The sequence below is a fragment of the Corvus brachyrhynchos genome, unplaced genomic scaffold (genome assembly GCF_000691975.1).
Source record: "Corvus brachyrhynchos isolate BGI_N302 unplaced genomic scaffold, ASM69197v1 scaffold325, whole genome shotgun sequence".
Lineage (NCBI taxonomy): Eukaryota > Metazoa > Chordata > Aves > Passeriformes > Corvidae > Corvus > Corvus brachyrhynchos.
Genome location: NW_008238356.1, coordinates 204,608 through 229,570, shown reverse-complemented (window position 1 = coordinate 229,570; position 24,963 = coordinate 204,608). Strand labels below are relative to the sequence as shown.

At 36.8% G+C, this 24,963-nt stretch overlaps 1 protein-coding gene across 1 annotated transcript in view; it reads right to left on the bottom strand.

Annotated features, from left to right (window-relative positions):
- The window catches only part of LOC103616457 (guanine nucleotide-binding protein G(q) subunit alpha), a 112,347-nt gene that overhangs the window by 3,035 nt on the left and 84,349 nt on the right, over positions 1 to 24,963 (bottom strand). Inside the window, exons 5-7 of the mRNA XM_008634627.2 lie at positions 14,135 to 14,263; positions 13,023 to 13,152; positions 819 to 972 (exon numbers count right to left, since the gene is read on the bottom strand). Of these exons, the coding sequence (XP_008632849.2) occupies positions 819 to 972; positions 13,023 to 13,152; positions 14,135 to 14,263 (413 nt within the window). The remainder of the gene's footprint in view (positions 1 to 818; positions 973 to 13,022; positions 13,153 to 14,134; positions 14,264 to 24,963) is intronic.

Sequence of the window (24,963 nt, the reverse complement as noted above, 5' to 3'; positions counted from 1 at the left end):
CTTTTCCTATTACTACTTTCCATATTTGAACATGAGAGTTTTAATCTTTTTCTCAGCTTCCCAATCAGCTATTCCTTCCTGGCGGGACAAGATCGATTTTCTTTTTAAAAAATAGGAACATTTAGTTCTTTAGACCTCTTATTATACGAGTTTGATTTTTCTCTGTTACCAAGGCCTCCTCCACTCAGTGACCTCAAAATACTTAGCTTTTCCCCTCATGAGAACTTTCTGAAAGTACAGTTTTAGTAGAAACACTTACACAGCCCACAATTTTTTTTTATGGACAAGCACATTAACTTCACCTAATTAATGTAAAATTAAAACACAATTTTAAAAGATACCAATAAAAGGGTGTAAGGGGTGGTACTAGTTTCTCTGAGTGTTACAGAGAGCCTCTGACACTTCCCCTTAGGTATTCAATCTTATACAAAATCAAACCCTAAAACCATCAAAAATACAAAAGACTATATGTACAATTGAGGAATATGTTTCTATTTAACACTTGTATTTCAATTCAAACCCTCACCCTTATCTTATGAAAAATGACAGAATGTGGTTCACTACCAATATGACAATACTCATCTAGAAGTCAAAAATTTCCCAATAAAGGTTCTGGCATCCTACCCACAACTAATTACAGTATAAAATGAAATCTTAGCAGTCTAAAAATCTCACAAAAGTTCAATTACATTTTACAATTTTAAAATATTTTTTTAAGGAATATATCAAAGGATCTGTCTAGCATTTGGACAAGACTAGCACAATTTGCCATTACTACAGTGTAAACAGAGAATGAGCTCTGATGCCATTATACTTACCATCATACTCTGGAAAATAATCAACTAGATGGGAGTACATAATTTTCTCCTCTAATAGATCTTTTTTATTTAAGAACAGAATAACTGAAGAGTTCTGGAACCATGGATATGTGATAATTGTCCTAAAGAGTGCTTTGCTTTCTTCCATTCGATTCTGGAATAAAAAAGAGAGCAGAATTTTGGTGGTCATGAAATTTTATTTTTTTAAATAAATTCATGCACTTTTACTTCATTTGGTGAAAGGGTTCATTTCCTGTTTTGCACTTTCCTACCAATATACAAGATCCAATTAATTAAAGTAATAAGCAAGCAGTTAATTAAATATTCAGGCATTCCCCTTTTGCAAAGTCAACCAGTTAAGTGTAAGTATTCTTCAAAATACTAGTCATGAACATGAAAGTTGTAACAGGTACATTTGTGAAGTCCAAATATGCACAGCTACAATCAGCCAACACACTGGTAGTTACTGAAATGCAAGTGATTCATGGTAGGGACAAGTACAACACTGAAAAGACAACCAATTCAAGGTTTAAGAACAGTATTTATTTTACATGCCTTTCCCAGATTTTGAATATGGAGTTAAGCAATTCTGAGAGATCAGCTTAAAAATAATTGCAAGTAAATTTGAAACCTGAGAACATTTTGTCAACACCAAAGGTTTATGACACAGAATTTTAAAAAATTGTAGATTTTTCACCTTGTTTCTAACATTGTCAGATGAGGAATTGTTTGCACCTGGTGGGCTAATACAATGCTTATTGTTCAAAACCCACTAGGCCTATGGAAACACACAATGCTCATTCTGTAGGAAGAAAAACTGGAAAGCAACCAGCCAGCCCAGTTATGCTAACTTTTACCAGTTCATCAGGCAGTCAGGTATGACTGTGGGGGTCACTGACTACCAGGAACCACCAAAGAAACCCCCAGGACAAATGAATGCATGTGCAGAGAGGAGGGACGACATGTCAAGGGTTTTGGGGAAATTATTATCATATGTATGTTTATTCTGGAACAATCAATGCATATGTATGTGACATATAGTACATAAACAGAAAATGTCCTGTACTCAACATACACGGTATTTGGAGGAACTAACCCCTCCTGCGTCCAGCCAAATAAAGAATGCCTGCTTCTTAATGCTACACTGGGGCTAAGGAGTTTCATTTTTACTGATTTTTGGTAACAACATCACTGGATTTACCTTCAACTCCTAGGCTGCTCCTGAAATGACTTTGCACTATAGCTGAAATAGCAGCGAAGCCTACAATTCTATTTGTAACGCTCTTTTGTCATTGTAGATTAATGTTACAATTCGATTAGTTCTGAACTGTTAGGCTGACATGATGTGGTTAATACAGAGTCAGAAAAAATATGGTTTGAAACATAGGAACTAACTTACTCTTTTTATTATTATTATTTGGAGCTGCAGCCCCTAAAAAAGACTGTTTCACCACCAAATGGGGCTCCAGAGAACGACAAGAATGTGAATCCTGCAGATTCTGCTGTTGCTGAGACATACAACAATCTGTCAGATAACTCAGACAGTTTTGCCGTAAGTGTATCTTTACTTCTGTTAATTTGCATTTTAGAGAGGCCAACATAAACATGAATAGGAACTTGAAAAAACCCGAAGCATAAAACAACAAAGGAAAACAAAAAACAAATAGTGAACTAATTCAATTTTGTAGTCGAAGTTGATGATTTGGTCTGTTAAACTTTACTGCATATTTCTGTAATGCACGAAAGTAAATAGCTGAATTTATATATTTAGAAACTAATATGGAGTAATAAAACATTTGCTTTCATGCAGTCAGATCTCATGACTCATATTGATTTCAGTAGTGCCAGGATTTCATTCTGAAAGGAAAGAAGCTCTAATGTCAACATAGCTGAGCATAAAATCTAAGTCCTTAGACTAATTGTTAATATGATGGTATTTTCTTCTCAACATTTATGAAGACGACTTCTCTGAACAAGACCTTAAGGAAAGGCAATGGGAACTACCTAGTATAGTTGTATCTGTTTTATGAACTCATGAACTGTTTTATGAACTGTTTTATGAACTCAGTAAGTTCAGCTCCACGGCACACCTACAACTCCAGAAATACTTGTTGGCAAGTATCAGTGTCTTCTTCATGAGACTAAACATGCTCAGGTCTCTCACACTGTCTTCACAGGACATTGGATCTGGGTCTTTCATGGTTCTCCCAACAGATTATGTGACCATGAAATCCCATTTATAAACCCTTTGCAAATTATTTCAAAGAGAAATTGAAGCAAACTGTGAGTTAAGGACAGTGAACTGACATATTGATATCCTGTCATTCAGACATGTGGTCTGCAGATATTTTGCAGGAATTGAAAGATGGCCTAGAGATTTTCAAGTAAATTTTATCTGGCTGTATAAAGAAATACAGGTCCTCAGTTTGCCGTAACAGATTAAAATGCTAAAATTGCTTCATTATTTTATTTTACTATGATTCATTGATTAACAAAAAAATTTTAAGTGATTAATTTTTTGACTAATCAATCTCTGCTTAACCTTCTGCTGTCTTTCATCTCTCTGTTTATCCAATTTTTAAGAGCAAGTCAACTTTTATGAATATCACAGCAGATGATAAAAACAATTTTTATGCCAGAGTTAATTCCTCTAACAATATTGCTTATTATCCTCTAAAATTTGTCTTAAAATGGTTTTCTGTTTCTAATGATAGCTCACTCCTTTGCATGCTCACTCTTTTCCTTTATTAAATGTATGTGCAACATTAGTGCCACAATATTTTTAATCAGTTTGATTAATCACAAGATGACATGGTTGAACTACTGTTCTGAAAAAAAGTTTTCATTAACAGGATGCACTACTTCCTGTGTAAAAACCAGTTTCATGTTATAGTATTTTTACTGGAAGTAGGGATAGGATTACAAGGAGTATAGAAAGAGCCCAGCATTGGGGATCTGACCTTCTGTCAGATGCAACATGAAGGAAGCTTTGCCAAACCAAGCAAGACAGTGTGGCTCTTCAAAAAAAATAAACCAAAAAACCAGCAACAGTGGAGAGCATGCTGGCAGCATTTAACAGTTTGTTCAAGTACTTAATCTCCTTTTCTGAGCAGCTCCATCTCACCAAATTCCTTCCAGAAAAATCTTGTTTCAGCTTCAACAAAAAATGCTGCAGGTAGAAAACTTGAATAAGTAATATATAGAAACATGCAGCTGGATCTGGCTCAAGACTTTCTCAGTAGCTGACAGCCACTGTCAGCAGTGAAGCCAGCCTTCAACAGCAGCAGCAACAACTCATCATAGCCCCCCTGGCTCTGCACATGGAAAATAAGCAGCAGGATTACTGTTTTCACCATGCCTGAAGATCTGCTGGCCTGGGCAACCTCCTTGCTCTGCTTTTGTCTGCAATGAGTCCCAAATTGCATAAAAACATACTGATATCACCAGCTGTTCCTCTATTTTTCTTATTAGGATATATACAGACGCCAGCATAAAATTTTCCATCTTCCATACAATGTGACAGAGTTGCCAGTCCAATGTAAAAATATCATTATGAAACAGAGTAAGAAATACAGCAGACATACTCCAATAGTGAATTTGTTAACTATAAACAGGATACATACTCCTGGACCAAGTTATTCTAATATTTAAGTAAGTATCAAGAAAAAATGCTGTACTTACTAATTAATCACATGACTGTCCAATTTTATGATTACATACATGTTTTTATGAAACAAAAATAAAATGAAATTTCTTTATACTATGTACCTTATGTAACAGATTCTATGCTGGAAGATTTCTGTACTACCATTAAACATTAACACAAATACAAGCAGAAGTATAAACCATGTTTTCCCATATTTTATCCAAATAAAAACTTACTCTTCAGTAAGTTTTAATGGCTTAAAAAGGATTACACTTCCTTCCAATTTTATTTTTATATGTATACTTTCAGTTTTCTTGTTAAAATGATGTATTTCTAGTTTAGATGTAAATATTGAAATTCTCTTTGCTATCTGTTGCTCTGGAAAAAATGCAATTACTCCTGCAATTACAGAAATAACAAAATTTAAATAATTTATAAGCACTCGATTGTCAGATCCTGAAGAATACCTGCAAGAGTGCTAAAACAGCATTTAAGAGCTGTATCACCTGGCACCCCAGTGAAGGGAAAGCAGCATTTCCCAGCTAACAAACAGTGCTTTGACAGAAAACACTAAGTACAATATTAATCTGAAACAACAGAGAAGCATTAGTGGAGCTTCACCCGTTATTGTCTTTATGATTATCTAGAGTGGCATCTAGTGGGGGTACTGTATCTCACATACTGAACGAAAAATGTAGCAATTGCTTTTCTCTTAAGAAATTGTTAGCAATTTAAGTAGCGTCTGTTAAAAAAAAATTAGGATTTCACAGATTCTGAGGAACTACATTTTATTGGAATGCAGTGAGAGAGAAGGTGGGGAGGAGGTAAACGACACATTTTTCAGTGAACAACTTGTGTATGCTGGCAAAAATGCGTATTTGAGTCAGAGGGAATTCAGAGATGGTAACTGCAGAAAATGAGATACTGACGCAAGAGAGCTTCAGAAAAAGCACAGGTTAGTATTTCAGAAGGTTAGTGTCACTGTAATGGACTCTATTATTCTGGTTGACAAAACCTTTTATTGTGAATGTTTATTATGTACAACTCTGTATTAACTAGGAATGTCTCCATTATCCAAGTAAGACTTCCAGCAGTTATTTTCATAGAAGCAATGTCAAGCTGTACAGAAGGACCTACAGTGTATTTCCTGGCTAAAAATTTAATAAAGCTGCTACGCAAAAGCAGGGAAACAGTAGAAGAAATCAGGAAGTGGGAGGTAAGTGCAGAGTCCTCCACTATGTAAAAAAGTAAATACAGTATCAAAATTGGAAGTGCTTCACATTTTTGCCACCAGTATGAAGCACAATCTTGTAGCCCTACTGGTATGACTAGTCACCTAAGTAAAAACTGCAATGGTTGTACAAATATTTTGATGAGTAACACAAGTGCCGTGAGAGGCCACTTCAAACAGAGCTCAGGAATAATTCCTTTATTTTGTTCACTGTCTTCAAGCATTCTGTAAACTAGCCTGAAAAAAACAGCTTCTGGTAGATGACTGGGAAGACATCTCTGTAGGTGAAAACTGTATTTTTAAATCACCTGGAAGAAGAACTCTCAACTCTCCAACAAACTGATTTTGCAACGCTGCACATGCAAATACATGGCAATTTTATATACCTAGAAGAGACACAGATGAAGCAAGTGGCAGCTGAAATCCATCAAATCAACATGTTCAACAACCATCAAAATACAAAAATACTGTCCAAACAAAAAATGGTCTATAAAGTAGTCATAAAATGTGGTTCAAGTATTGCTGTCAAGTATTTTTTAAATGCAAAAATAGCTCTTATATTATTTTTCATGACAAAACATGAATGCCAGAATTGGCTATCGATTATAAATGTAGGAACATTTACCAGCAGCATTTCTGGCAGCCTCTGTATGCTGTTTCACGATCATTCAGTCCCCCATTTTCATTAGGAACCACACACTTTAATAAAAGAGAGCGAGTCTCTGACTCTTCCTAATGCAAATCTTTCCCAGCACTGACAGTTTACATTCAAAAGGTTTTTCATCCACAAACCAAAACTAAATATGCATTTGTGTGGACAGGTATGAACAGATACAATACATCCAGCAATGAGGTCTGTCACAGGTAGTTAATGTGCTATTTTCTCAAGTATCTAAATAAACAATCAGTTCAGGAGATTTGATTTCCCATGGAGAAAAATAATTAAATAAATAAGTATGAAGACTATTTGAGGATTTTAATTCTAACTGGGAGTTTATATTATTCCTCTGCCATATGCTCAATTGTTCTGGATTGTTGGTTGTTGATGAAAAAACCAGCCAACTGAAGCATTACATTTATTTATGGTGTAGAAAGAGAGAAGTGCTCTGATCCCAGAATTGTTTTCTTTCAGCCTTCATGCTAAGCCATGTATGACTAACCTGTGAATAAGGAACACAGAGTGCTGGAAGAGAAGTGGAAGCACGCCCAGATGTGAACAGCATGAGAGTTCTGATGAAAAAATGAAATGTGTTGTTCAGATAATTGCCTCTGCGAAGAGTAAACATACTCAGAACTGTGCAGCCTCGTGCCATTTCTTATTTTGCCCACAACAAAACAAAGTGTGACTGGAACACTGTACCAGTTTATTACCTGTTAATGTATTATACAAATGAACACTACACAACTTCCATCTAGGCTCATCTGTTTTGCAGATGTACTTTTGTTCAGATTCAAAATGTAAGCATGCGTGCCTGCATCACCATACCTGTATAAATGCAAATGAGCTAACAATAAAAATACCTATCCTGGGTTTCATGTAATTATTTTAATGTAATTTTAATAAATTAGATTTTAATGGAATATTTGTTAACAAACCAAGCAACACTGATCCTTTCTATGTGTGACAATCTACAAATAACAAAATTTTCCATCAATCAGAAGAACAGTCCCTTTATTCAGTTACTTGAAGCACAAAAACATTGCAGAAAACCACGCTACGAAATTCGTTCAGTTTCAATCTGCAGTTGTGGCTGAGATACTGAAGCCCTAATTTTCCTAATATCCTGGTTTGCCTTCATCTGATAAAACTGCAAGACAGGTCTTCAGTGTAAATCAAGTACTGTGAAGGTAACTACATTAATGCAGATATCTACTGTCAAATAAAGTAGGGTTCTTCATGGGTATTAAAGAAGCTATGGTAAAACCTATGGCATGACTTCAAAGATGCTCCCCAAGGAAACAGAAAAAAACCCTCTTTTTGCATGTCTAGAAAACACTAAGTTTTTTCTAGAATAAAAGAGGAATTTACATTGGAGTGGATCTTTATGTGGAAGTCATCAGGTATAACTCCTTGCTCCCAGCAGGAAAAACTTTTGTCATTGTACCATTCTACTCATGGCTGTGTTCAGTCAAGCTTTGAACATTTCTCTTCAGGATCTAGATCCTACCTCTCTAAACGAACAGTTCTGCTTTCAGCTCTCATGATATAGGAACACCAAGTCAAAAACAGTTTTACTGAGGGCCACTGTATTTACAGGCTATTAAGTCACTTTAATCATCCCCTGTTGGCAATGTTTCAGACAAAACATTTTTAAGACCAGCTTTCTTCCTGAAGCATTTAGCTCCATGCTGCTTCCATAAGAGACTCAGTCAGATGTCCCTTCTTCCCATCGTCTATCCTGTTCCACTTGTCTGAGACCCCTTGAATTCCTGAAAGATTTGTGCAGTGGCTATTGGAAATGTTGCTCAAGCCACCTCCAGACCTCCTGGTTCTGTTCACATCTCAAATTACAAAATTATGCCTTTTTACTGCTAGTGCCATGCAAACATCTGGTAGTGGTAATTGAACCTGCTATTCTACATTTCCGAAACCTGGAAGACTTAATGGGGACCACAGCTTACTTTGTAAATAACAGCTACTTCTTTAGAAGTCTGTAAACTCAGGGTAAAAAGCTGTCAGACAAGGGGATGCTGAATGAGAATGACAGAGCATAAAGGTACAGCAGCAGAATTCTCAACAGTGCAAACAGCAGTCTTCACACATCTGGCTGCTATGCCACTGTACGTCACACTGCAGCAATGCAGCAGGTTTAGACAAGTTTCTGAGGAACTCAGTTCAGAATGAAGAGAAATGTACCTCATGCAAAAATCTGTGTTGGAATATTTCAGAAGTGACTGATCAGGATTGGAAGAAAAAAGATTCAATCTGGTTATCATACCAGCTTAGTTGATGCAGGTTCTTAAAGCACACAAACCATTTGGTTCCATATTGTAAGGAAGTCAAAGCCAGTGGACAAGAAGATGGGGAAATATCTTTGCAGCATAATTTTTTTTTTAATGTCCATTGAGCAATACAGCATTTCCCAAGATCTCTGAAGAGACAGATCCTAGAAAACATCTTAATATGTCTGAAAGGAGGCCAGGCAGGAAGTAAAGGCAATATTAGATACAGCTTGAAGACACAGAATCATAGAATGGTTTAGGCTGGGAAAGACCTTTAGGATGATAATGTGTCTAGAATTTGTTAAGCCAAAGAATCAATTTTCCTATTATTTTACAGAATTCTTAAACCATTCCTGCCTGCTTCATACATTACAATCCTTTTCCACAAGAACTGTAATCTGGGATCAAACCTGTAAATACATGGATTATAAGCAGATGGTACATTTGATAAAACTTGAATGAAAATTGAGTGACAGTTCGATGATTAAAGGGAAGGGAAGGTACCACTGTTTTAAAAGAAATTCCACTGCATTATAATGTTAAAACTACCAATTCTGGCTGCAGCTAAATCAAATGTAATTTCTTAAGACATAGTACAAGCTAGAAAAAAGGCTTTAAAACAAAAGCTGTTTTTAAAAAAGTACAGTACTCTACTTAACAATCTCCTCTTACCAAGGAGGTTCATAATTTACCTCCAATCCTGTTAGAATCTCACATTTTGCAATTTAACCAAAATGTATTATCTCTGATGAGAATAATCTAAACTGCCATTTCCCCCCCAAATATCTTGTGCAATGTTCAGAACACTCATGATGACTTACATCTAAAAATACTTCATGCTGTCCAATGCCTCTGTTGCTTTGCAGCCTCTGAAAACATTTATTTTCGATAGTCTAGAAAATTTCTAATTTTCACTTAGCCTATTCATTCATTCATTTAGCTGAACTGAGGAAATTGTATTGTGTCTTTCTGGTTCTGCTCTGAGAACACTAGAAAAACAAAAACATACATATAACCACCACAGAGCTATACAAACTATATGAAATTTTATATAGCTTAAGACTTTTAGTGCACTAATAAAGATGTACAACCTTCGATAAACACTGATCTCTATTTTGCTGTTTCTAAATACTTAACTAGCTGTATAAAGATAATGAAACCCTCTTTTTTATGGAACTTTATTTTACAGATATACTTCTACGTCTCTAGTTCTTCCGTAACTGCAAGTGATTACTAGTTCTCTTACAAAGCTGGAACTCATTTTTCTAATTATTGCACTGAGACTCTGAGATTTTACATGTTGAAAGGAGCTACCTCTAACACACTCTAAAATGCAGAATATCCTGGAAATCTAGAAAAAAAATTCCTTTGTTTATTTTAGAAAAAAAATACTTTATTTAAAAAAGTAAGTTGATTTTAAACATGGAAAAAGTTCTTAACTGTGCTGTTTGATAAAACTGCCAATTTCTCCAAATTTGCTGGCATAATTCAGAGCCAGAGCATGACCTACAAGGCACAATATGATGATTCCTTCTTTTTTTATCTCGCTTCTAATCCTATTGGAGTTTCCTGAAAAACTGAAAAGGTCAAACATACAAGGCACAATATGATGATTCCTTCTTTTTTTATCTCGCTTCTAATCCTATTGGAGTTTCCTGAAAAACTGAAAAGGTCAAACATCTAATAATTTAATTTATAACATGTTCTCCTTTGTCACATCACATCAGACTGATGAAATATTTACTTAATTTACCGTACTATTAATGTAATTAGTATATTATGTCCTCTGGTTCAAATTTTGTCCTCCTTTTCAACAATGAAACTAGACAGACTTTCTATTTTATTAAGGGCAGAATTGGGAACAGTTAGCTCTCTCTCCTTTGTGTATGCTGGAAGAAAGAAGCATTTCATGACTGTACCTCAACTGAAATTTTTGCAGGGTGTGTTAAAATATACCATCCTTACTGACTCTTCCCATTTTGTATTTATGCACCAAAATCAAGTTATGCGCAATCTAGACACACACGTAAAACAGAGATGCCATTGGGTCTGAGTATCGCCTGTTAGAGAAATCACAGCTAAAATACAGTTGGACAGCCAGGCGTGCTTATCTTCAGGACTGAAGCTCCCTACTCTTCAGATATTTGTCATGGGAGTGCAATTTCATGGATGTGTCGTTTAGAAGTCATCCTGCAATGTCTCTGAATAACAGGCAGCCTGAACTCTTGTCTTATTTTCTATGTGGGTCCCCTTACACAGGAGTTATATTCCTCAGAACTTTGAATTCATAACTCCTTCAAGGGCATGAAAATAGAAAGAGTCCCCAGCTCCACCTCACTTATATCCAGTGCGAGACACTAACAAAGCCTCCCAACTAAGAGTAACCCCATCCAAATTGTAATCCAAATGCATTTCTCTTGAATAAGGTAAACAAGGAAAGAAATGGATTTACAGCTGACCATCCACGAGGCACTACATTTTGAAATAAAAATCACAAGTCTTCAGGGCTCTAAACCACTTACATAGTGAGGAAGGTCATCCAACCCTCCCCCCCAATAGAAATAGTACTTTTTAAAGATTTCTATTTACTCATGAAAATCATATTAATGAAAAACTGTATTAACTAAAAAGGATGACAAAAAAGATTAAACATTACAGTTTTCTTTGTAAAAATGTACTCAGGAAAAGAGACTTCAGGCAATATGCAGTGGACTAATTAGAAAAAGAAAAGTAGGCCACCTTACAAAAATCATAGTTTAATCAGGCCATGAAACCAATGAAAGGGAAAATAGCAGAACACTGTAAATTGTCAAGTCAGATATTTTAATTTCCGTATGAGGCACACAGACCAAAGAAGGATTAGATTCTATCCTAGTATCACACTGATGGCATACATAATAAGAAAGTAGAGCATTTGCACACACTCCCTTCACTTTGGTGCTAAAATTTCAATACTGTTCCACAATTTAAAGCTAAGTGTGAAAAGTATCTCTTGGCTGGTTACCAACGTCTTTGAGTTAAATCACTGTCTTCCCTCTTGAGGTTGTCACACGTTAGTGAAGAACAAAAATATCTTTGTGGGCTAAATTTCTTAATTCAAGGTGTCAACAAACACATTTAAATCCATATTTCTGCCACACCCACATTCAGACAAACTATGCTTTGCTTTATGTGGAATAAATAAACACATTAATTAATATTAATTCTGGGACTGCAGTGTTTAGAAATACAGGGGAGAGAAAAAGAAGGGAAGAAGGCAGTGTCCTGGTATACCAACAAAACCTAGAAAGACAGGCTACAGGTTTACTGAAAGCCAAAACTTAAGCTGCCCAGATTGGTACTCAGCTCTGTGACTGACTGGATCCTTTCCAGCGTTAGAGTAACACAGGCCTAAGTGTGCTGGAAAGCCTATTAGGCTATGTACGTTATGACTTGAAAACAAAAACTGGTCTGAATTAAAGTCATGAATATATTTCAAACTAAAAGTCAAAAATGTTCAAAGTTTTCCTCTGTTGTTAAAAAGAAACATAAATAATTCAGTAGCAAGGTGTAAAAACCACCTGCAAGAAGGTTTTGACCTCCATGAAGCTTATTTTGGATAGACAGAATAGTATTTGGAAACTATCATAAATAATTTTTCTCTATGCAATTTCCAATACATTTTGCTTTGATTTGTATAATTGAAATGCTAAGTATTTGTGTGTTGACTTTGTGGCTAAAATACAAAAGAATATTGCAAAAAGAAAAAGATAGAACCTTGAATCAAGCCAAGTCTGACAATTTCTCTTTTTTAACTACACGTGCCTAGCTTCCAAATTTACAGGAGATAAAGTTAGTGCAGGCTACATCATAATTTCTGGAAGTTCAGCTTTGAATGACACAGATGATTATACATAAAAACATAAAAAAATTGTCCTTAGCCTGCATTCAAAATAATGGATAGTGTGCTTTCCACCCTCAGCCCACCCACTTGCTTACTTCTTACTTTCTGACAAAAAACTACAGTATACACCTTGGGCTTTATGTCAAAAGAATGGAGTTTACTACTTCAGGGTCTGTTCCTTAGGAATCTATACATTTTGTTTTCATTTACACCACCTATTATTGTGCCTCTGCTCATAACAGTAATTATGCAAACATTTCTCTCCATTCAACCATATTCCTCTTCAACACAAAACAGAGACTTCTTTGAATCCTTCATGGAGCGGGGCAGCATTGCCCTACTTGAAGATTGAACCCTTCCTCCCCTTTGATCCCTAAAGTGCTTCTCACTCCACTGGGTGCCAGTTGTGCATGACTGATTGTAGATGCATTTAGAAAACACCTGGGACTGGACTGGTAAAACTTTTTTTTGAAGTCGTGGGTTTTGTTGGCAATTGCTTACCTCATTATCTGATTCCACAAGCACTTGATCATATTCACTAAGAGCTACTAGGAACATGATGGATGTGACATTTTCAAAGCAATGTATCCATTTTCTTCTTTCTGATCGCTGGCCTCCTACATCCACCATTCTGCAAAATTAACAACCACATCAACTCCATGAACACATTAACAGATAAACACCCAATCACACACACCATGTCAAAATTCATGGGTTTAGTTAAAAACATAGTTGGTTCGTTTTTCTTAATGTTTTTTTTCCCACTGATATTTAATAGAATCTGCTGCAAGGAGACAGTTCATCATGTTTGCTTTAAGTCTGATTTGTTTTCTGTATTTGAACTGTTGTGAGTCTCAAACCCCTCAGAGTTATGAGATATAAAGGTCTCATGAGCAATGAGCTGGCAATGTATGCCCTGTGTATTCAGCAAAACAGATGTGAACAAAACAGATGGTGGACCACTTTTTCCCCCCCCCAAATTAACAGAATCAAAATCCACAACTTGTTAAAGCTGCCCCATTTTAAGCAGACAAATAGAATATGTGTCTACTGAAGTTTTTGGTAGCCAAAATCAAAACTCAAGTTTGCTTGCAGTGTATTCCTAACGTAGTCTCATGTCTCCGTGTAAACACAGGTGTCTAACTTGTAATTACAATTCCATAGTTATTTTTTAAACAACTGTACTTGCACTAAAGTAGGTTGATTCCTCTCTTAAAGGAAAGTAATTTCTCTATAAAATCAACTACACAAATGGTAACCTTTTATTCCATAATTTACATGAATGATAAGGACATATATGGTTGTATTTTCAGATTATTACTCACAGTGAAACTTTGATATATATTATTGAAAAGATGAATTGCAGATTTCTATCAGTAAAAACTATTCTCAGAAATAACAAACCTAATTGCCTTTGATCCTTCTGACATCTCTAACATGAGTTCCTTAATATATGTGGACAATTACATGAAGATAAATTGACCAAGCTCAAATTTTAGAAATAGAATAATTGCTTTTTATGCACTTAAAACCAATATCCTAAAAGTGGCATTACCAATGCAAAAGGAAACAAAAGAAACAAAGCAAGTGGGTGCTAAAACTTTATTTCCTACCTGAAAATGACGCTTTGTAAGTCAAATGGATATTCAATGATTCCTGTTGTTGGGACTCGAACTCTGAGCACATCCTGCTGGGTTGGCAGATAGGTGGAATCTGCTATGCGGTCCAAGTCATTAAGATAGCTATAAACAGGGAGAAACAACAGGAATACTAGACAGTGACACTATCATCCCACTGAGGAAAAGAGAAAGGAAAACTAGGGAAGGAAATGGGCTGTGGGGTAGGGAGAAATACAACAGAAAAAAAAAAAAAAAAGCATTATCGGCAGAAAAGAGGGCACAAAATATAAAAATGTATTCCATCCCCACTTATGTAGCTGCAAGCTAATTCTACAAGAAAAGTAGCATAATTATTATGGGTTTTTTTTCTCATACAACTTTGCTCGGCTTTCTTTCACATATGTAAATTCACTGAAGTTGTCAATTACATAATTCTAGGAAATTTAGAGACATAGTATTATACAAAGTGTGAGAAATATACAATTGCTTTGAGTATGTAACATATTTCTTGATATTCATTCTGTAGTGCCTACATATACACACCTGGATAAGCTAACATAAACCTTCCAAAGAAGAATGGGCTACTATAGAATAGACCATTCATTACCAGTTATAAAATGACAGGAGGATAAAGAGCACTGTTTTGAGACTAAATTAAAAAAGGAAAACCCCAACCACTGACAATTAAAACATTCTCCAGATCTTTTTATCAGAAGGCAGCACAAATTATTAGTGGGATCTCTGGCATCTGAAGTCCTGCATTCACACTGAAACTTCTAATTAGGTTGATAAGTCTGCAGTACATGAAACACATTCCAGCTGGCTAGCAAATAAGCCAAAAATACTGTAAAAATGCTTGTAAAGGTTCAGTAACTACAACATAAAACTACTCTGCTTATTGGCAAATGGTGAGTTTCAACCATAAAGCACCAGTGTACTGAAGGTTTTAACCAGCTGTCAGAAGTGGGTGGACATCTAGCAGAAAGACTGCTGCAGGAAACAAAGTTCTTTGACATTTGGCTAGTTCACAGCAGAAAAATGACCTACAGCTAGCCACTAGATAAATTATCCTAAGGACTCCCTCATTCACTCTTGGGGATGAGAACAATGGTCTTTGTAATTTATTACATGATGATGAACTGTCACCAATTTCTGAACATGCTCTTTTCCCTGTAGTAATTAGTGAAGGCACTGTTTTTAAATAAAGCCACACAAGAAATAATCAGACTTCTTCTAGATGTTCTGAATTACTTTTAGTAAAACAGTGAGAAGTTATGCTGAACAATGACAGAAACAAGGAAGTTTAAATTCTACCTTACAGTAATAATACAGAAGAATTACTTTGTTAGCTTTGGGGAGGCGCCAAATTATTATTGGCTCAATTATAAAATTTTATTATCGAATTTCATTCACTGTGCCTTTATTAATGGAGTATCAATCCAATAGCAAATACCAATGTGAGAAAGTTTTATATATATAATATATATATATTTTTATATATATATTTATATATATGTATAATGAACAATAGATCTCAAATAAGCCAGAAGGTACGACTGTGAAAATATTTTCTGAGAATGCTGATTAGTTTCTGGCAGTGATAAAAAGGCTCGAGAGTCTGAGCACTGGATCTGCCCTCAGAATTTTTTTACACAAAAAGCAGCAGGAACAAGCTCACCACCACTTTGTTGGTGGAAAAGGAAAAAAACCGATGTAACTGAATGAAATGCATAACCATCAATGTAAGAAGTGACAGACCCTGAACTAGATTCTTATTCCCTCCCACCCACAGAAGAATTTGTTTTATTTTGTGATGAAATTTTGGAAGGATGTAAAGAAGCATTGCCAGTCATTACGTGCTGCAGTGGTATTCATACGAGCAAGAGAATTTTAACTGAATAAATTGGCAGGTGGCCCATTTACACAGTTGTCTTGCTGCATTCGTTTGCCAGCTTTAGCTGTAGTCTCCAAGGTGAGCCTGGTTACTGCACCTCTGCACAGTGGACATGTTACTAATGTATCTGGTAATGCACATCTGGCTGGTTTTAGAAAGGTGATAAAGCAAAGGGATAGATACTGTTTGATTGTTACATCTCATTTGTGTTTCAAGAAATCAATAAACAAGCAGGTGAGGTTTCGTGGGGTTTTTCTGTCCTAAATTTCAGAAACATTACTTTAAAATCCTTAAAAATACTTACCTTTTCCTCATCCTCATTCTTTATGCTCAAGTTCTGCTCACTCAGTAACTAAACTCAGGTCAGTACCTTTTCATTCATTTCACCCATAGCCCCTTAAAAAAGTCTACACAGTCCACAAAAGAGTCCTTACGTATCCTTATGGAGTATTACTTCATTCCCCAGATTTCTTCACTTAGCAGAGTAAAGAGAGTTGGGCTCTCTAAGAACTGTCCTGACTTACACATTCAAACCCATAATCAAGGAATTAGTGTCAAAACCAGGAGGAGTATCTCACAGAAAATCAGAAGGATGCACTAAATCCCCTAAAAAGAAAACCTTTGTGACAGTCAGAATCTACAGGCTAACAAAAGCCATTTAGAAAATACCCTGCTTTTTTTTGTTGTTTTCCAATAATATTTAGCCCCTACCACTTTTTCTTCTAACTTAAAATAATAAAACTTAATGAAGGAATATATTATTGTATCAATTTATTTAAATGAAAATATCCCAGTTATTTGTTGCACAATTTAAAGTCTTTTATTATTGCTATTTTAATGCTGTGAGTATACAGCAGTCAATGAAATTCTTCTTAGATAGAAAAGAAACAGTTTTGATCTTGATTTGTGTTTTTTCTGTTTGGTTTCTTTTTCTGTTTTTTGGGGGGTTCTTTATATTCTATTTTAACATAGACACTTCTGCTGGAACATTACTTGTGCTGGAACTCAGATTTAACTCAAGTTTTGCACTGTTGCTCTGAAGCAAAGGAACAGGTATTTTCTGCCACTGACAGTTCTACAGCCAGTTACACTTCCTGTTACCCTATGAAGATATGTAACTTCATGTTCTGCTATCAAGTTCAGGGGGATTAAACATTTTTCTGAAAATCAAACGTAAAGTTTTGCCAGCAGCAGCAACACAAAGTTGCCTTCAAGATATTTGAAAATCACTGAAGATGGGGTGAGTTTCCTTTAAAATTTACATAACCTCTAAAATAAAGTAAGAATTTCAAAAAACTCTATTTTCTTTAAGCAAGAACTCCCATCATTGGAATTGACATCAGGGCCTTTCCATTTTATGCACTCTTTGATATCATTGTCTGAAGACTTTTGATCTGTTGCACAAATTAAATGTCTCTTTTCAGTTAGGTGCCATCTTCCTAAAATAGCAGTGGGAGCAAGTCAACACACATAAGCTCAATACATTATCATAACTTTTGTATTAATTGCAAAACACTACACCTCTACATCCATGGTACTACAAAGACAAAACCAAAGACATTTTCTCCTTATGAAGCACAAGAATGGATTTTTGCATTGCAATAGAAGGGGTGGGGTGATAGTCTGATTATTTTGAACAACTGGTTCCTGAGCTGAGTCACTATTTCAAAATGCTGAGGGAATATGTAAGTGAATACAGGTCACTACATAAAAAGAAAAGATAACTAGAATACAATTAATATTTAAAGACATACCAGCAGCACACACATTTTTCACATACTACTACTCTAACTGTTCCTGTAACACTGAAAATTTATTATTTGGCTTATGACAGTTAATTTACTGTCACAATGAAGACTTATACTTTCAAATCTTCCTCGTACCAAAAGAATTGGCTATTTAACATTTTTTTTTAACCCTCATGAAAGCTGGAGTTCAAACAAATTCCCTCATCATCAGAGAAGTGCAGCATTGCATGCATAAGCTTCAAACATTCTACAGCTTATTAAACAAGTAATTTATTTATTTTTAAATTACTTCATTAGGCAGCAACCTTAAATTAAAACACCAAAAGTGCCACCTAATGTCAATTGTCTTCTGCTTTCAACTGTGTTGGTTCCAGACCACCCTAGCTGCTGCTATGCCCATCCCCAGCTGCCAGTTCTTTCACTTGTGCAATGGCTTGACAACAGATTTCCATCAAAATTATTTGGAATGGTGGAGAAACACTACTGAACTTGTTTTGATTAAGGTTTATTTGATGGATATGTCCTGGGATGTGGCAAGTCCATAAACTCCAGCAGGGTGGAGTTACTTCCTCCACTGGCTTATCTGCAACCAGAAGAGAAGTTGCGAAGCCAAGGCTACGTGAAATGTGTTGGGTTTCAGCAAACGGATGAGAAGTAAATGAAGATTCTGATGGGCTTTTTAATGTATCTGCTTACTAATAAACTGATTCACTGTGGTTCTAAAGCACTTAGCTAATGCAGCCCTGAAATACTGACAACTACACTGCTCCCGTGGGCAAAAAAATCCTACCTACAAACAAAAAACTTTAAGCACAGTGTGTTTTAGAGTAGATGCCCAATTTGAAATGAATTAACGAATACTGCAATCAGTCTTAGCCATGCACCTAACTCTTCAATGTATACTACAACTGGCTATACATGTATTCTTACAAACAAACCACAAGACTTGAAGTAACCACAAGCTTCCACAAAAGGAGAGTTGCCAATAATTGCCCAGACCAGGTATTTTCTCAGTTGATTAGCTTCAAATTTTAACGTCATAATAACAATATGGGTATTGGAAATACCCTGGAAGCCATCTTGAGAGCTAGTCCAACAGTGAGTAATCACCAGCATTACCACAGGAAATTCAGTTGTACAGGTAGTAGCAACTGTGCAAGACATTTAGCTCTCAGGTACACGGTACTCAGAGCTCATTTTCACCACCTACTAAGAAATCTTGTTTTGATGAGTCACACTTTAGCTATGTGGCCTCTCACCCAAACAGTACCTACTCAGCCAAGTATTCTACAAAGGAAAGAAAATGGGAAAATACATGGTTCTGAGTAAATTTATAATACAGACCAAGTTTCAAAAGTTAATTATATCTGTAATTAGTTTTAATAAAAATGAATTTTAGTGGCTGCTGAGGTAATTTTCCAGGGGGTTGCTATAGTGACAGGCAGAAGGTGCATTACTGAGGCAAAGAGGATGTAATGAGCTGCTGGCAGTGGCCCTCCCTTGATGTCAGGAGAAGCTGCCAGCATCTAGCAACATGCCTGTGATCTGCAGGCTGACTAGAAGCAGAGGAAGCCTTTTGTTTCCCAGTCAGCACCAGGAGCGAAGTAATTACTTCTAAGGCACTTTTTATTACCTATGACAAGGTCCAAGCCTGCAGCCAGCTTCAGGGAAGCTGCCAGGCTAGGGGCGTTCACAATGCCCTTGAAAAAAAGCACATGTCCAAGGTACTGTCTGTCCACATTTCCAAATAAATTTCAAAGAGAAATCAAGCAAGGTAGTGAGACTACTAAGCTTAATAAGCAGAGCAGAATTGTTTCAACCAGTAAAGTTCTTTAAGAAATGAGTATGACTCCAGCCACCATGAACAGGTAGCTCAACACTGAGCCTTAATTTCCTAGGGCTACATCACCTAATGAAGACAGACATAAAAACTTACTTGAATTTACTTTCAGAAATTAAGGTACTGGAGCACCTTCAACATGGGGCAGACACTTCAAACAACCACCCTCCTCCAGCTATGAGCTACTACTTACTAGCATCTTCAAGGCCAGATTTTTCCAAGTAATCGGGTCATAAAGGTGCATTTTCTAAGGAATAAATCCACAGGAGAATTTCTGTAACTTTAAACTATGTTCAGCGTATAGCCTAATTGATCAGGTGCAGGTAGTAAGGCACGGGCAGACAAAGGCAGAAAGGGTACAGCCTTCAATCCATCTCTAACATCATTTCCCTTTCTGAGGTTAAAAGTGAGACTGGTCTGCTCATCAGTACTGTCTAATAACGTTTTCTAAAGTCAGCAGGCAAAACTGCTGTAAAAAGATGCTGAATTAATACTCACTACCACACTGTTAAACCCTGTGCTTGGAAGGAGTCTGACTGAGACACACGGTGAGCTCAAGTCCCTGGAGAGCACAATGCCTCTGAAATGCACTGCTGAGGAGAAAGGATCTGACTGGCACCACACCAGAAACACTCTGTTATAAATCTCTAAATAAAACCAAACGTGTTGAGATAGAAGTAATTATTGACGCTGATAGAAAGGTCAGTATAAAACCAGTAAAGATGATTTGTTACCACCCAGCCAGCCAACATATCCATATGGGAAGAATGCGAGTACAGGGAAGAGGGAAGGGACAAACCTCAAGAAATTATACAGACTCTGTTGTTTAACATAAAAGCTTGTTGGGTGATTTCTGGGTAACCACAGCTATAAAAGCAAGCCTTACCAGCAACATTTCATATGCAAATGCTTTCACTGCATTCAGTGACACGACACATTTTGGTATGATAGTAACCATAAACATTTACATATTTTCAACCTCAAAGTTTTGAGGTTTAATGCAAAATAAAGTCTTTTCCTCAAAATTAAGACAGTTCATGGCTGTGACTCTCTCCAAATGCTCTGTTTCATACACAGACAATGGCAGTGCAAGGGAAAACAGAAACCTAACCAAAGTCTGTGACTAAGGATAATGAGGCAATAATAAGATTTGATGTATCTCTGTCCTTTGCAGCCTGGCCTGGAGTGGGGTAGGGCTATACTCCATACTATTGTTTGGATTTGGTGTTTTTGGGGTGGGGCTGTTTAGCTTGTTCAGCAAAACTTTGAGCTGGTTGATGAGACCACTCTCCTAAAAAAACCCTAGCACTAATTTTGACCATGTGCTGAAAAACAAAAGCCTTGCTTTTTTTGCGTCTTTGAGAAACCATACAACTGGCTTTTCTTTCAACAGTACACAAGCAAAATGCTAAAGCTGCTGTAGCAGGATTTTTCCTGCCTCACAGAGCTGCCAGAATAATTGACTCAAGTGTCCTCTATGCTAACAGGCAGCAGTCCAGTAAATTGAATCAATTTTCAGTGTACAAAACTAAATGTAAACAAGTACTGGCTGTGTTCTCAGAATTTCTGTAGAGGTTTGTGTTTCTAAGACTCTACACCACTGGTGAAGAGTCAATTGAGGTTGAAGCAAATTACCAGTTTCCAGAACTATCTCATCTTAATCTGAAGTAAACACAAAAAAACTAAGATTGAAGTGAGGTAGGAAGAAGTCTGCACAGCGTTGTTTCTGTCCATATTCCACCGAAATCCTACGTAGCTGTCTTCCTCAATTTCCTACACCACTAAAAGCCAACCTTAGCAAAGGCTAAAAAAGACAAGTCACCAAATAAAAAAATGCTCATGCAAATTTTTCTTTTTAGGAAATGTGGTGTAAAAATTATAGAGTCATTAAGAACATGTTCAGTGTTGCATGAAAAAAGGGTCCTGAAACAAATACATACTGCATACTTCTTTACATAGTCCCACTTCCCTTTCTAAATTTTCCTGCATAATCTGCAGTTTTTCTATGGGAAGCAGTACTTTGGTATGCATGTCCCATCTTTCTTCAGACAATGACTTTATTTTTGGGATTATACCTAAGGTATAAAATAGGATTTGCATGGTTCTGCTGGTAGCACTTGATCTCTGAATTTCAGACTTCCGTTTTTATTTGCTGTTTCTACCTTACTCTAAACCTTACATAAGGTTGTGTAAACTGTGAATACATAAAAGCAGAATCTATGATTCTGCAACACAAATTGACCTCAAGTATAGCTTTAGGACTAGCAGGTACATTTTTACAAATGAAGGTAAGCAAGAACTAATGAACAGTTTATTAAATAACAATGTAATTACGCATCTTTGAAATTACGACTATATGGTTTTCTCACTGCAACCTAATGGCTGTTACACAGATATCCCATAGATAGTTATTCAGAATTTGCTATCAGTTCAGCTGCATAGCAGGTCCCAATTTTGGACAGTATTACTCCTGAAAGACCCACCATGCTCTGAGAGTGTGCTACACCTTTATGAAATAAAAGAATGATTGCTAAAGGCAATGCCAAGAAATGGAGTAAACTGCCTTAGTAAAAACTTAGATTCATACACTGATCTTTCCCTCTGTGTACTCCAGAGCACACTGTATTTAACACATGCTAGATCCACTGAAATTTAGCTGTTTCAGAAGAGTAACGCAAATGCAAAATGTTATCTTTAGCTGACAGATACAAATGAATTGTTTAGCTGAAGTTTTGAAAATATTTCAAACTCAAATGGAATACTTTCATACAGAAATTACTAGATGACCAAAGCCTTACAACTCCTGCAGCAGTTTCACAAAAGGTGTACTTTACTGAGCAGACAATCACTAGGTTTCATCTCTTTCCTTCCTGTTAAAAATCAGTGATATGCTTTCAGATTCACACCCTTGAGCTCTTATTACATAGTAAAATTCAGGAATCTGCATTTCTATGCTAGCTGTCCAACTATCTCATCTCACAGTATTTGCAAAACTGTGCAACTGCAGGAACTGAGCTGTTAAAGGTGACAGCAAGGCAGAAACAAAAGCTTGAAAGACTATACATGTATGAGAATGCCATGGGCATGTACGACTAATAAGGCAGTGCATTATATAATAACAAAATGCACTATAGATATATATATGACATAACTAACACACTTATGGGAAAATTATATTTAATTATCTGAAGTGTTAAGAAAACATAGCCATGGAAGGTGTTCCGGTTTGGCCAAATTTAGAAATATACCTCTGAGAGAAGGTACAAACCCCTTCCCCCCCACCAGGTTCAGGAAAAAAAAAATTTTCCTCGAAGGAAAGTGAAGGAGATAAAACTATTTATTTACCAAACACACGGGAAAAGGAAAATAAGGCTAAATAATAAAATGTTTCGCTGTGGAGGAAAAACCTGGGAAAGTGTTAGAGTCCTCCCTTTGGTCTCCTCAGAGCTGGGGCTTGGGCCAGGGCCAGGCCCTCTGTGCCCGATGGAAAGTCCTCCCGATGTGCTCTGAGGTTGAAAGCAGTCCAGTAGAAAAGGGAGAAAATCCAGAATTCCAGAGAAGGAAAAGCAAAATCCAACTCTCAGTCTCTCTCCGGAGAACAAGAAACTGAAAAACAACTGGCCAAAAGCTGACTCGAAAGCAGCAAGCCGGGTGCTTCCTTGCTCCCCTGCCGCAGCTGGGGGGGGAAAAGTCACTATCTCTACTTGACCTTGAACAAGCCGCAAACTGCTTTGAAAAAGTTTTGCTCAGTTTTTCCTTCCCCCTCTCAGGCTCAGTTTAGAGGCACAGAAAAGCACAAAAATTAATTTCTGGGCATAAGCAGCAATATGGGATACACATCATAAGGTCACCCCAAGACAGAAGGGAAACTAAATAGATATGCTCAGTGCTTGTGTAGCAACGAGAAAGTCCTTGGTTGGAGGTACACAGAGGCCAAATACTACAATTGCATGTGGCCAGAGAAAGATGAAACTGAAAATCTGAGCCAAGCAAGGCTCTGGGACACTTTCCAGGTCTTAACACTTCCTACATTTTGTTCATGAATGGTAAGACCTTAGTGTCATACTGGAGAAAAATGGTGATGAACGTTCGAAAATTCCAATTGCAACCTAACTTCTCTAACACAGAAGACTATTGCCTTTTCTTTCCTTAGGCTTTGAAAAGGTATGATACAATCAAACAGTTGACTGGTAACCTTTTTACATTTGGGTTAAGGTCTTGGCACCCAGTACAGTATATTCTGAATGATCTCATCTCACCTCACACAGCTACTACTTAAGGCAATTCTCCATGTTATTAGTTTTCATCTGTCTCACACTGTGGGACAGCATCTTAAAGGGAAGTAATTTAGTGGTAATTAAGTGGCTAAGTCACCCTGTAATGCGCATGGGAAGCAAATAACCTCTATGTATCTGATGTGCTCTTGACTTTGCTACAGAGAAGTCTAAAAGCTGATTTTAAAACAACATGGACATCCAAGCTTTGGAGCATCCAATGGTCAGGGAAGAGAATAGAACGTATTTGTTACGCCTCTAAGAAGTTCCAATCAACTCACATAACGCAAGAATTTTCTTTCTTAGACACTGCTTTCAGTAAACATATGTTGGATGTATTCTTCCAGAGTACAAACAGTGGGTATAAAAACATCAAAAGTGCAACTAACAACGACAAAACAACAACAACACAGGTGAAAAGATGGCAGAAAGTGAAAGTATTATGATATACAGAACATACCAGAAACTTGAAACATAATTTAGAAACAATAAAATAACAAGAAGAAGACTATGTGTAATTAGAGAATAATTTAGGTTGCAAAAGACCTCAAAGATCAATGAGTCCAACACTTGATCACCATCTTGTCACTCAGACCATAGCACTAAGTACCACACCCAATTACTTGAACAACTCGAAGGATGGCGACTCCATCACTTCCCTGGGCAGTCTGTTTCAATGCTTAGCAACTCTTTCCGAGAAGAAACTATTCTTGATGCTCAAAAAAATGAGCCTCAGCTGGTGCAGCTTGAGGCTATGTCCTCTCATTCTATCTCCTGTCACCTGGAGAAGTGTCTGACCCCCACCTGGCTACACCCCCCTTTCAAGGCAGTTGTAGAGAGTGATGAGTTCACACCTGAGCCTTCTTTGCTCCAGGCTGAACACGGCCAGCTCCCTCAGCTGCTCTTCACAGGACTTGTGCTCCAGACCCTTCACCAGCTCTGTTGCCCTGCTATGGACACGCTCCAGCACCTCAATGTCTGTCCTGCAGTGAAGGGGCCAGAACTGGGCATAGGATTTGAGGTGTGGCCTCACCAGTGCTGAGTGAAGGGGGATGAACCCTTCACAC